The 13,475-nt window shown below is 43.3% G+C and overlaps 1 protein-coding gene across 45 annotated transcripts in view; it reads left to right on the top strand.

Annotated features, from left to right (window-relative positions):
* Positions 1-13,475, top strand: part of ank3b (ankyrin 3b) — a 108,047-nt gene that overhangs the window by 84,968 nt on the left and 9,604 nt on the right. For 27 of the 45 annotated variants that reach the window (XM_048987075.1, XM_048987096.1, XM_048987092.1 and 24 more), the window contains 9 exons: positions 37-248; positions 777-984; positions 1,662-1,758; positions 2,055-2,283; positions 2,640-2,765; positions 3,144-3,266; positions 3,720-3,746; positions 4,720-4,801; positions 5,933-13,324. In XM_048987075.1, coding sequence (XP_048843032.1) covers positions 37-248; positions 777-984; positions 1,662-1,758; positions 2,055-2,283; positions 2,640-2,765; positions 3,144-3,266; positions 3,720-3,746; positions 4,720-4,801; positions 5,933-13,324 — 8,496 coding nt within the window. The remainder of the gene's footprint in view (positions 1-36; positions 249-776; positions 985-1,661; positions 1,759-2,054; positions 2,284-2,639; positions 2,766-3,143; positions 3,267-3,719; positions 3,747-4,719; positions 4,802-5,932; positions 13,325-13,475) is intronic. The other 18 variants (XM_048987099.1, XM_048987098.1, XM_048987097.1 and 15 more) reach the window with 8 other exon arrangements.

Here is a 13,475-nt window from a genome sequence, read left to right as displayed (position 1 = left end):
AAGCATCTGAGAGTTGAGCTCGTTCGCTTCTTGCAGAACTGGACAGCCCAGACGAGCTTGAGAAGAAGCGCATTTGCCGGGTCATGACCAAGGATTTCCCGCAGTACTTTGCGGTCGTGTCTCGGATCAAGCAGGAGAGCAACCAGATGGGTCCCGAAGGGGGGGTTCTGTCCAGCATGACTGTGCCTCTGGTCCAGGCTTCCTTCCCAGAAGGGGCGTTGACAAAGAAGATTAGAGTCGGCCTACAGGTGCGTGTCCTGGTAACACTGACATACTCAGTGAATCCACATGCTACCATGCAAACAGTTATCCGCATTAGCAAATATGAAATAGGTTTTAGGCCGGGGGGCTTAGGAAATAAAAAAAAAAAAAAAACTAGGTGCCCAAGAAAGTGACGCTGAGAGATGTACATTTTCAATGTTGATTTTTAATCCTCCTTTGGAATAAAAGGGCTTTTTTTACTTTAAGTGCAAATCAATAAAGAGCAATTGCATGGACAGGGGAGGGGGTCCTAGGGGCTCTGACTTCAGCTAACAGCTTGATTGGCCCCCTCCCCTGTCACTCACCAATTCAAAACATATCACTGGCTGATAAGGTTGGCCCCTCTGTATGTATCCCTTTTATGCCCCTCCCCAATAAAAAAAAATCCAGAATTGCCCTGATAGAATTGCCCTATTCTTTCTGAGTATACCTTTAACTATAATAGTTGTTTTCCATTTTAATGGTTTAAGTCTGACGAACTGCTCCCCCTGCTCTCTACCCCCCCCACCCCTCAGGCTCAGCCTGTCCCAGATGATACTGTCAAGAAGATCCTGGGGAACAGGGCAACCTTCAGCCCCATCGTGACTGTGGAGCCCCGGAGGAGGAAGTTCCACAAGCCCATCACCATGACGATCCCTGTCCCGCCCCTTTCCGGGGAAGGGGTGACGAATGGTTATAAGGGAGACACGACCCCCTGTCTGAGACTCCTGTGCAGCATAACAGGTATGTGAAAATCACTGGTTTCCACGATCTCCAAACTGGGATCAATAGTCAATCTTAATCTTATTTTCATAACACTTTACTTAAACCAGTTTTCTGATTCTGATTCAGTCATCATAATCCATTATAGATACCTTCATAATGCATAGTAATGCATTCATAAAGTTTTATAAACACGGCTATATCTATTCATAAAAAGTCATAACTCATTCTAGCCTTCTTTATTATGCATTATGAATGCTCTATGAAGCTGTCATCTATAATGCACTATAGATACCTTCATAATGCATTGTAATGGGCAGTAAGGTATTTATAATGCATTATAGATTACAGCTTCATAGATCATTTATAATGCATAATAAACATGGCTATAATGTGTTATGCCTTTTTTAAAAATAGTTATAGCCGTGTTTGTAATACTTTATGAATGCATTATAATGTATTGTGAAGGTATCTATAATGTGTTATACATGAGTGCTTTAAGTAAAGTGTTGCCCTTAATTTTAACCCTGTAGGGTTAAACAAAGATTTCCTATATGTTTTGTGATTCCTCTTTGGAATGCTTTCAGATTCTTAATCTGTTCTAAAGCAGGATGTGACAATAAGGGCAATACTTGAAAAATTGCAAGCTTTCACTATGGCCCACTTAATTGTACATTACTTAAATGGTACAATTGCAGGAGGCACTTCTCCAGCGCAGTGGGAAGACATTACAGGAACCACCCCGCTCACCTTTGTAAATGACTGTGTGTCCTTTACCACCAATGTGTCTGCTAGGTAAGGCACGCCAACAACATACTGCTCTAGGTGATTTGTGTGCTTTCATTGGAATCGCAAATGAGGGTAGATTCCCGCTTGTAAATTCTTCCTTGCGGAGCTCACCTGGATCGATTTGTATTGAGGTTAATATTTATTACAGCTGAGCCCTCAAGCATGTATTGAAAAGACATATCAGAGTCATTTAAACGCAAGATTGTTTTTGTCACCTGCATGTTCTTGCAGAATTTGACTTTGGGTTTCAGTTCATACACACCTAATGACTCTCTGACTGAAATGCTCTGGTCCATTTTCAGGTTCTGGCTCGCCGACTGCCACCAGATCCCAGAGACTGTTGGCTTGGCCTCGCAGCTCTACAGGGAGCTGATCTGCGTTCCGTACATGGCCAAGTTCGTGGTGTTCGCCAAGATGACGGACCCCGTCGAATCCAGCCTGCGGTGCTTCTGTATGACCGACGACAAAGTGGACAAGACTCTGGAGCAGCAGGAGAACTTCGAAGAAGTGGCCAGAAGCAAAGACATTGAGGTCCGTTTGGATGCTCCTTGAAACGTAGTCTGTGATATTTGTGCTTCTCATTTAAATAAGATAACATCGACCAGAAATGCCTGCCCAAGGTCACATTTTGCGTCAACGTCGCAAAAGTAAATAACAACCAACCCAAACAAAGAATCAAAAACAAATATATGCATGTTTTTATTAGGAATACATACTTGTAGGAATAGTGTGGCCAGTCTATTTGCATGCACACTCTTTGCTAAAACATGAATAATTGAAATTATTATTTTTTTTCCAGTAAAAATGTCTCTTCTGTTTATGTGTTGGTTGTGCGAAGCCTGCTGTCTGTAGCGTTTTAATTCAGTGGACATGCTGTTCTTTTGCAGGTCTTGGAGGGAAAGCCAATTTACGTGGATTGCTATGGTAACTTGACCCCTTTGACAAAAGCGGGACAGCAACTGGTCTTGAATTTTTACGCATTCAAGGAAAACAGGCTGCCTTTTAGCGTAAAGGTAACGCTACAGCCTTTTACACTCCGGCCTTGCCGCCACTTCTGTGCCAGAGAGTCTCCGGTTTAGTGCGGATTTTCACATGCGTAGTTGTCAGGCACATTATGCCTTTGTTTGAATAAAATCCCTTGCTACTGTCATGCCGAACTGGATCAGCGGTTCCCTCGTAATTCAACCCAGTGGAAATCAGAAGGGAGTCGTAAACATCTAAGGCATAAACTTTGGGGTGATTGTTTTTCTCCAGGATAAGAAAAATATGAGGGTGAAGTATGACCCTCTTAGCATATGCCAGCTTAAATCAACCGGCAACATTGCACTCCTTTGCAGTGAGCTTAGGACACCGTTAAAAAAAAAAAAAACATTATGGTTTTTACTTTGCAGGTCAGAGATAATAGTCAAGAACCTTGCGGGCGGCTGTCGTTCCTCAAAGAGTCAAAGTCGACTAAAGGTCTTCCGCAGACTGCCGTCTGTAACTTAAACATCACACTGCCAGCTCACAAGAAGGTAAGCTGGTGCTAGACTGGCTCACTCTCCGTCATGTCATGCCATCTTCATTTAAGAAGGAGACAGGGCAGCAAAATCACAGCGAAAAGAGTTCAGTTTGGCTGAGATTTGCCATATTGTGTCTTTTATCTGTTTTGAGCTTCTTTCTAGTCGTGTCCTTGCCGTTTCCTTTTCGAATCGGACCTTTTAGTTTGCCCCCCCCCCCCCCCCCGCTTTGGCTGAAGGTGCACAGGCTTCTAATGCTTTGTGATGGCCTATTTGGTTATTTTTGTTTCTCTCTGTGCCATTCCGCAGTTCGCGTTGCCGTTTCCTTGTCTCCGGCTGGCTTCCGTAATGGCTTCTTTGGCTTATGTTGTGCGCTCTCAATCACCCTTTTCACATCACAATGTTTCTTTCCCCTGCTGTCCATTGTATTATTCCCCTGTTTCTGCAATGCATCTTGGGATCCTAAAGGAAATGGAGTCAGATCCAGATGAAGAGGTAATATATGTAAACTCCATCACAGTTATGTGATGTGCTGTTGTTGTAGACCGAGGTAGTACATTCTGGTTCTCTCCATTATACCTTGCTTTAAAAAAGCCATACGATCAAAAGCTGACGCTAATAAATTGACTAAATCCCCAGGCCTTGTGTATTAAATTCTCCCAAGGCAGGCATTAACAAAGCCCCCCTGCGCTTTGTCGTCTTTTTTCTTTTGCTTTATTTCTGCATTACTAATGCTTTGCTTCGAGGGAAAACACCCAGTTTTTCTCGTAAAACTTTCTAAATTGCAAAACATCGACAACCAAATGACATAAACCGTCCGTTTCTATAAAAATCATGCTTGTGCTCAGCTTGTTGATAGGATGAATGCGTAAAAAGGAGTTCAGTGTTTTCAATTGAAGTATCGTATGTTATATTTTAACTGATGAAAACTATAGACTTTGTAATCGTTTATAGAATATGCATGCTCAATGTTAATTCTAGAATATTTTCTTTATGTCTTTACAGCATACATTTTTTAAATTGACATTTTAGGTCTGTTCTCTCATGCTTAACAATAAAATCAAGACATAAATAGGACCTACCAAACATTTCTGGACACAAATTGTATTCCCAGAGTTTACTATAGATCCTGTCCTATATTCTGTACACCTGTATGGGCACAAAAGACCACCTTACAAACAACCACTACCCCCTTCTATCACTCAAATCACGCATTGGATAGATCATTCGATGATAATCACACGTCTCGCATTGCTCATTTGCAGAAAATCCTGAACACGGGGGGTCGATAATAAACTTTGCCTGATGCTAAAACCGACACCCACGCCACATAAACAGTAGCTTTCCTTCCAGGACTTTCGATCAGAACTGAAACAGACCACAGATATTCTCACAGGAGCACAGCATTTAAAATAGGAGGGCTTCTTAGGGGATTGATAGACGTTTTTTTTTTTTTTTTTTTTTGCAGACTGACAAAGCAGACCGACGTCAAACCTTTGCATCTCTAGCCTTACGTAAGCGCTACAGCTATCTGACTGAGCCTGCGATGAGTGAGTGTGACATCTTCACTAACTTCTATTAATAAATAAAACATACTACCTGGACGTTAAACCTGATATGTATCACTCCATATAATATACATTACAGAGTATATATAAAAATATATTTGTGATTTTGAAGTACTCCTACCATACATAACTTGTAACTCCACATGCTTGTTTTTGACATGGTGTACTTGCATGTTTGTATTGTGACTTTTGAGTTGCTGTGCTGTGCTTGCCCACATTGTGACGTATCATTTCCCGCGTTAACTTTTTATATTTTAACCCATTCGTGCAATGGAACGACTTGAATTGCAAGATCCATATCGTTTCACTCTGATTTGACTAATGTGAGAACGCAATGAGTTTTTTTTTTTTTTTTTAATTTGCGCTCACTGTTATGTTTTCTGGAAATCCTCCTGCTCTTATTGGCTTTGTGATTGTGCAGCGTTTGGTTTCATTCTTTAATCGGAATGCATGAAAGGTCGAAGGTCGACTTTCTTGTAGGTGCTTCACATTTTGCACTTCAGATGCCTGTCTCCAAAGGATACTGAGTCTGACATGCATGACGTGCATAATTCGAATGGATCTATCATTTGGTCTGTGAACCGTTGTTTTCCTTCGGTATACTTTTGCTTTAAAACAGGTAAATAGGGCCTTTTGTAGTCTATACTTCTGTTTCGTCGGAACCCCAAAATTGATGAAATGAAAACAAAACAACAAAATGGACCTTCAGACCAAACAGATAAAAGGCACTTGAGAAAAGAGTGGTAGACAGAGGAATGTAGCACATCGAAAGTCAAAAGAGTTAAGCTTTTTGTTAATCTGAGTTCTCCGTTTTTGTCTCGCCATTGTTCTCTTTATTTTGTCGCTGCCTTTGGCGTTGTGTTGCTGTATGTGCTTTACTGGCCGTTTTCCTCCATCATTGTGTATCGTGGTTGGTGCCATGGATCATAAAGGACAACCATCCTTTTTTGGCTCCATCTTATTGCCATTTCCCATTTCAAACCCCCATGAATGTACTGTTCTTCCTCCTTTGCTAATACAAGACTCACTGACCAATTTTTTTTTCTCTGGTCTCTCTGTTTTCAACTATTTTTTTGTTGATTTTATGTTGGATTTTTGATTTACCTATTTAAGAAACAGTTGAACGAAGTACAACAAGAACACTGCCTCCTGGTTACGCTCACAAACCTGTCTTTTCAACAAGATCTTACCAGGCATGGTCGGCTGCTCCTATTACCGTCCCTGGCCAAGCAAAATCTGGATTGGGTTCCCTCTCCAGTTCGCCGTCCAACACGCCATCTGCTTCGCCACTAAAGTCGGTGTGGTCAATCACCTCTGCTTCACCAATCAAGTCCACCATAGGAGCCTCAACTACATCCTCAGTCAAGTCCATTAGTGATATCGCATCTCCCATCAGACAAAACTATTACAGAACTATTTCCTCTCCAATAAAGACTGTAGCCCACCAACCACAATATCAAGTTCAGGTACCCTCTTCACCATTGTCTTCAGCAAGTAAAAATGGGCTAGATTCTGGGTCCATTAAAGGACTTTCCCCATCACTGACTTCAAGGACCTCTTCTGGGACTGCAGGGTCTTTACTGGAAAGGTCTTCTATTTCAATGACGCCACCTGCATCTCCAAAATCCACAATAAACATGTATTCATCTAGTTTGCCATTCAAATCAGTCATTGCCTCTGCAGCACCTCTGACATCTTCCCCTGTAAAAACAGCATCTGGCTTATCATCAGTTAAATCATCTGCAGATGCCAGTGTGTCATCACAGGCAATGAAGCCTACAATTGGCTCCATGGATACAGCTCTGCTTAATGGATCTGTCTCCCCTATTAAGTATCCTTCTTCCACAGCGGCGCTTTTCTCCAGTGGTGCTCGTAGTCTGCAAGAAAGAATACAAGCAACTACACATGCAGCAACAAACAGCGTTAGCGCGGTCTTGGATGAAGCAGAGAAGACATTTAATGCTTGCTCTGCATCAGGCTACGGCACACTAAGATCATCAGGATCCTTGTCATACCAGTCTGCGAGGTCCCCTGCCTCAAGTTCTATTTACAGCACTTTGAGATCTCCTGCATCTTCTGCCGCTTCTATAACATCCAGTACAATGACTGTTCCAGTGTATTCTCTTGTAAACGTTGTGCCAGATTCCCAGCTAAAGACCGTCTCCAATGGAATTCCTGTAAAAAAACCATCAGCAACTCTTCAGTCCTTTCTGCCAACAGATGCACACACCCAGTCTTCCATTTCCAGGACACAGTCACCTGTTAAATCTCCTCTGTTCATCTCATCGGCTACCATCAAAGCAGCAACTTCATCTTCATTATCATCGAGTCAAGAAATACTTAAGGATGTAGCAGAAATGAAGGAGGACTTAATGAGAATGACAGCCATCCTGCAAACCGAAACTGGTGCGGCGGCAAAAAGTTACCGATCGGATACTTCAAAAGAGCCTAAAATAGATGACGAGGAGCCGTTTAGCATTGTCGAGAAAGTCAAAGAAGACCTGGTTAAAGTCAGCGAAATACTAGCTAAAGATTCGCTTAGTGAAGGGAAACCCCCCAGTGCAGGTCACTCACCTGAGCAGGACTGGGTGGAATTCTCGAAGGATGAGATCGAGGAAGCTCAGCAAAGTGCTCGGAAATATTCTCCGGTCTTTGAGAGAGAAAACGTCCCCAGTATCGCCAGTGCAGATTTCAGTTTGACAAAGGTAGTTGACTACCTGACTAATGACATTGATCCCAGCATCCTTTCTAAAATTTCAGAGGTGAAGGATAAGTATGATGAGGTGAAGAAAGAGGGGGAGGAAAAACAGAAACGTATCCTCAAACCTGCCATGGCGTTACAAGATCACAAGCTGAAAATGCCACCATCGGGAATGCGCTCGTCCCCTTCAGAGAAGGATCTATGCAAATTAGGGGATTCTGCATTCGCAACGGATGCCATTTTAGAATCTCCAGAAGACTACTCGCATGACCAGGACAAGAGTCCTCTCTCGGATAGTGGTTTTGAAACAAGAAGTGAAAAGACACCTTCAGCCCCCCAAAGTGCAGAGAGCACAGGTCCAAAACCTCTCTTCCAAGATGTGCCCATTCCGCCGGTCATCACAGAGACACGCACAGAGGTGGTGCATGTCATAAGAAGCTATGAGCCAACCGAGGAAGCAAAGGAACCCATAATGGAAGATGCAGGGACAATAACATCGCCAGCCTGTCTAGAGGCTGAACAAGTTGGATCTATAAAAGACAAAGTCAAAGCATTTCAGATGAAAGTTAATACAGAGGAGGATTCCATGATGAGCAAGGCTATGCGAGTTAAAGAAGAAACTCATATCACAACCACAACTCGAATGGTTTACCACAAGCCAACTACCAAAGAAGTTACCTCTGAAAGACTCGAAGAAACAATGTCAGTTCGAGATATAATGAAAGCCTTCCAGTCCGGTCGAGATCCCTCCAAGGAATTGGCTGGCTTGTTTGAGCACAGGACTGGTGGTGAAACTCCCAAAGGAAATGAAATCTCTCCAAGGTTTCTTGAAAAAGACGTTAAACCGAAACCAAAAGTTGAAAGAATAATTGAGGTTCATATCGAAAAAGGTAATAAAGCTGAACCAACTGAAGTTATAATCCGCGAAACTAAAAAGCACCCAGATAAAGACATGTATATGTATAGGGATCGCGCAATAAAGGAACTACCAGATAGACTATATGGTGATGATGAGGGACAGCAAGAAGAGGAGGAACTTACTGCTGAGGAATCACTTCCCTCCTACTTGGAATCATCCAGAGTTAATACCCCTGTGCCTCAGGAAGAGGATAGTCGTCCAAGTTCGGCACAACTAATCAGTGATGACTCCTATAAAACCTTAAGGCTACTGAGTCAACACTCGGTTGAGTATCATGATGACGAGTTATCTGAATTAAGGGGAGAATCTTACAGATTTGCAGAGAAAATGCTTCTTTCTGAGAAGCTAGATATCTCTCACTCAGACACAGAGGACTCTGACCAGCCTCATACGCTAAGCTCAGAGATGCAGGGTGGCAGAGGTCATTATAGTGAGAAAATGTCCAGTGGTCCAAGGAAGGAATTTATTATGAAGTCATCAAAGGATGCATCAGACAAAGCGGGTAAAATTGGCCATAAGGATGAGCCATTTGACAAGCTGACCGTGTTGCATTACAGCACAGAACCTGGTAGTCCTAAACACGCTGTATGGATGCGATTCACGGACGACAGGTTTGACAGGAGCCGAGAAAAACTCGTATACGAAGACAGAGTAGACCGAACGGTAAAGGAGGCTGAGGAAAAACTGAGTGAGGTCTCACAGTTTTTCCGCGACAAGACGGAGAAGCTAAACGACGAACTCCAGTCTCCAGAGAAGAAACCTCGGAGACGAGACCCCAGGGAAACTCGATCCGGACCCAGCTCTACTTGTAGTAGTCCTGAGAAAACACAACACAAGAATGCAGGTAGCAGTGAGGAGTGGGGTAAGAGTAGGCTGAGGGAGCCATCTGTAGGAAAACTGTTTGGCAGCTCCGCTGACAGAAAATGCGCCAGCTTGCCCAACAGCCCTGAAAGGCAGGTACTTTCCCGATTTAATGACGAGAAAGCAAAACAGGGAGATAGTGTGACACAGGCTAAATCGGGAGAGGCCTCCCAGCCTCTCCAGACAAAGTCATCCAAAGTGAGCTCTGTAAGACTAAAATTTGAATCAGAGGCTCAGAAACAAGAAAAGGCTTCTCAGTGGGGACAAGCAAAGCCCCAAGTGAAAAAACTACAGGAAAGTAAGCTTCCTGTATATCAGTTTTACGCTGGAGCAAAGACCCCCAAATCTGATTATAGCGCAGATGAGGTGGGGCCTCCCAAGAAGGCTCCAGACAGTGAGAAATGCAAGGTCACCACAGGACAAAGTCCTGACAAGTCTAGAGGGCCTCCTGTTGCACAAAGACAACCAGGTGACAGAATATTAAACAAAAGCATTCCAGAAGCTGCGTCTCCAAAACATTTGCTAGGTGAGAAAGGCAAGGCACCTGAGGATAAAGAAAAAAAATCCTGGGAGAGCCAAGGAAATGGGAACAAAGACGTTTTAAAGGATAAATTTTCTCGTACTCTGGATCATGAAACACCAAAGGAGGACAGTGGCAGGGATATTCAAAAATTGTTCTCTTACAAAGAAAAAGGGCAACATTCGGAGCTCATTCTAGGTTCCTCGACCAAAAAAAGCAGTCATGTAGAACATGTGACTGAGGAAGATGCACACATGAGGACTCTAAAAAAAAAGCCAGACTCCCAAATTCCTGTGCGGACACCATCTGGCCCCTCGGAAAATGATCAATGCAGAAAGTTAAAACCAGAGTCATTAGTTAAAACTCCTGAAAGGGGTCTGTCACAGATACCAACCTTAGCTAAAAATCGGTCTCTGGATAGCTTAGAAACAAGCACATCTAAGGAAGAGACTTCATCCATGAAATCTCTAGACTCATTAGAATGTAGCATAGTTAGAAGTGTCCTGTCTAGTGACATAAGTGATCCCAGCACCATAGAGTGTATGGAGAAAATGACACCCATTGTCAGTACAGATCGTTTCAAAAATATTAAAAACTTGCCTGTTTATGTGAGTATTCAAACAGGCAAGCAAACGGAGAAAGAATCCACAGGCATACAGCAAGGGTCTTACAAAAAGATTGTTGGTCAGGAAAGTCGCTCTGTTCAGGAAACTCGGATAACGCTTCATTCTGTAAAGCAAAAACAACCTTCTTCCCCGCAAGGGAGTCCGGAAGATGACACACTGGAGCAAGTCTCTTTTTTGGACAGTTCAGGGAAAAGTCCATTGACCCCTGAGACCCCAAGCTCTGAGGAAGTGAGTTATGACCTTACAAAACTCCCTGATTCATTTATTGGTTTTGTGCCAAGCAAACCTAGTCCAATCCCTGAGGTTTCAGAAGAATCCGAAGAAGAGGGGCAGGGAAAAATCTTCACATTCAAAACAATTTCACCAGAAAGGCCAAAGTCCACTGTGATAGAGGATGCAAATGGAAACCAGGAAGTGGGAAAGAGAACAAAAGATAAAAGAGTTGCATACATTGAGTTTCCCCCACCTCCACCTCTAGACTCAGATCAATCAGATCCTGATAGAAAAGGATCATGCCCATCATCAGAGGCTGAGACGGAAATGATGGAAGTTAACCTCCAAGAAGAGCACGATAAACACCTTCTGACTGAACCAATCATCAGAGTGCAGCCTCCATCTCCCGTGCCTCCAGGATTGGATGACAGTGAATCCAGTGACGATGAATCTGTCTTTCAGCCTCTTCACTTCAAGAAATACACATTTAAAATTCCAGAGGATAAAGAGGAAAAGGCTTCCAAACTCAAGAAGCCTGAGAAAAATGGAAACCACAAGGAATCTAGTGCTGATGATGCAGGAAAAGGAGATGATTTTGACATTGAGCAAAATGGGAATGATCAATCGATAACGGAGTGCTCTATAGCAACAACTGCAGAGTTTTCACATGACACAGATGCTACTGAAATCGATTCTCTTGATGGGTATGAATTTCAAGACGAGGATGATGGTTTGAGTGAGCAAGACCCAAAACTATCAAGCTTATCCCTTGATGGCAGAAAAGACATGTGGGCAACCGAGAGTATGCTGAAGTCAAGTGATCGTTCGTTTAGCCAGACAAAACTTGAGGTCATTCAGGAGGAGGACAGAATAGCACCTGAAGATGGAAACAAGACGATAGAAAAAAATGAACTGAGTGATAACAAGTCAGACAAAATAAAAGATGGGATGCACTACAGTTTGGAAGGAAAACATCCAGAAAAAGATGGTTTTCCTGATACCTACTTTAGCTACAAACTAGATGAGGAATTTAATACCCCTTTCAAGACTGTTGCAACCAAAGGTTTGGACTTTGATCCCTGGTCCAGCAGAGGAGGAGATGATGAAGTCTATGATGCTAGAATGAAAGATGAAGAGCCCAAACCTTTTGGGTTAGCTGTAGAGGACAGGTCCCAAGCAACAACACCAGACACAACCCCTGCCAGAACCCCAACTGATGAAAGCACACCGACTAGCGAGCCTAACCCTTTCCCCTTCCACGAAGGGAAGATGTTTGAGATGACTCGCAGTGGTGCAATTGACATGAGCAAGCGGGATTTTGTTGAAGAGAGACTACAATTTTTTCAGATTGGTGAGCATTCCTCTGAAGGGAAGTCAGGGGACAAAGGGGAAGGGATCAAAAACCCAGGTGTAGTTAACACACAGCCACAGCCAGTGGAGAATGTTGTAGAGATTAAAGTAGAGGCCCCCACAGACATGAAAACAGCTATGTGCAGTCTCATTCAAGGTACTGACTCTTTGGATACATCATCTGATGACAACATTTTGGACACGTCTTCATGCACAATCATGGCCTCCAAGGTTGATTCTAAATTGCGTATCCCTATTAAAATGGGAATCACAGCTTCTATTACTGTGAAAAAAGATACTGATATTATGGAATCGACCAGTTCTAAGGATGAGACTTCAAAGACTCTAGAACACACACGCCTAGAAATGCACAGAGAAAGTCCATCTGGCAGAAAGAAAGCCACCTCAAGCCAATTAGGACAAAAACAGTCTGTAACAGACAACTCTAATAACAACAATAATCTTGAGCCCTCTAACATTCAGGCCAACTATATTGAGTGTGGCAGTGTAGTATTTAATTTGCAATCATCTTCAGAGCCCACACTTCAGCAAGTGAGTAGGATAGATGCTTTTTTCTGTGGAGATTCAGAGAAAGTTGAAGAGAATAGTGTGAAATGTGAACAAGCAAAAACTAATGGAGCCAAGCGAACTGCAGTAAAGCAGCCAAAGTCCAGGCTGCCGATTAAGGCACCCGGTACATCGTTACGTAACGTGAACACCATGGTGGGGAAGCAGAAGCTGCAGGAGCATGCAGACAAACCAGAGGCCAGGAAGAGAGTAGATCATGGTGCCGCTTCGCTGCCAAAATCTAGAATTCCTATAAAAGCGGTCAAAAGAGAGGATTCAAATCCTGCTTTATTAGTGAAAAGCACGTCTCGATCAGGAAAGTCAGAGAAAGGAAAATCAAGACAGTTACTCTCCAGACTCCCAGTAAAAGACAGGGCCAGCTCCGAGAGCAGTTCAGCTAGCAAGGCAGGTAGAGGACATTTGATCGAGGTCTCCAAACGCTCCGCTGATCGCTTTAAAGGTGCTAGTAGGGACGCATTAAAACCGGTGGACCGCATTTCCGACGAAGAGAAACGGAAGCGGTCAGAATTGTCCGAGGATGAAGACAGCACGTCAAGAAACACCTCACTGTCAGAAGCATCTCAACCGTCTTTTACATCGAGGTCTGCTAGATCCGCTGAGGCAGCGTCCGTAAAGGCAAAGGTTGAACAGGCCAGGAGTGAGAGGAGGAGGAGTAGGAGGACTGGTGACAATGGAGGCAGTCAGGTTGCTGGGCCCCATGTGGCTCCCGTCGTGGAGATCAAGCCTAGTTTGTAAAACTTTCAACTTGTTGATCTTAGTGCATGAACCGTTGTGTTTGCCTGTGGCGTGACTTAATTGTAGCTGTCATTCTGTCATTGTCATCTCTGTGTTATTGTCCTATCAGATTCCGATCTTCTTGAGTAGTGGTCCGTTACTGC

Source organism: Brienomyrus brachyistius, chromosome 20 (genome assembly GCF_023856365.1).
Source record: "Brienomyrus brachyistius isolate T26 chromosome 20, BBRACH_0.4, whole genome shotgun sequence".
In the NCBI taxonomy this organism is placed as follows: domain Eukaryota; kingdom Metazoa; phylum Chordata; class Actinopteri; order Osteoglossiformes; family Mormyridae; genus Brienomyrus; species Brienomyrus brachyistius.
Note: the sequence above shows the minus strand (reverse complement) of the source record. Positions and strands in the feature narration are given on the sequence as shown.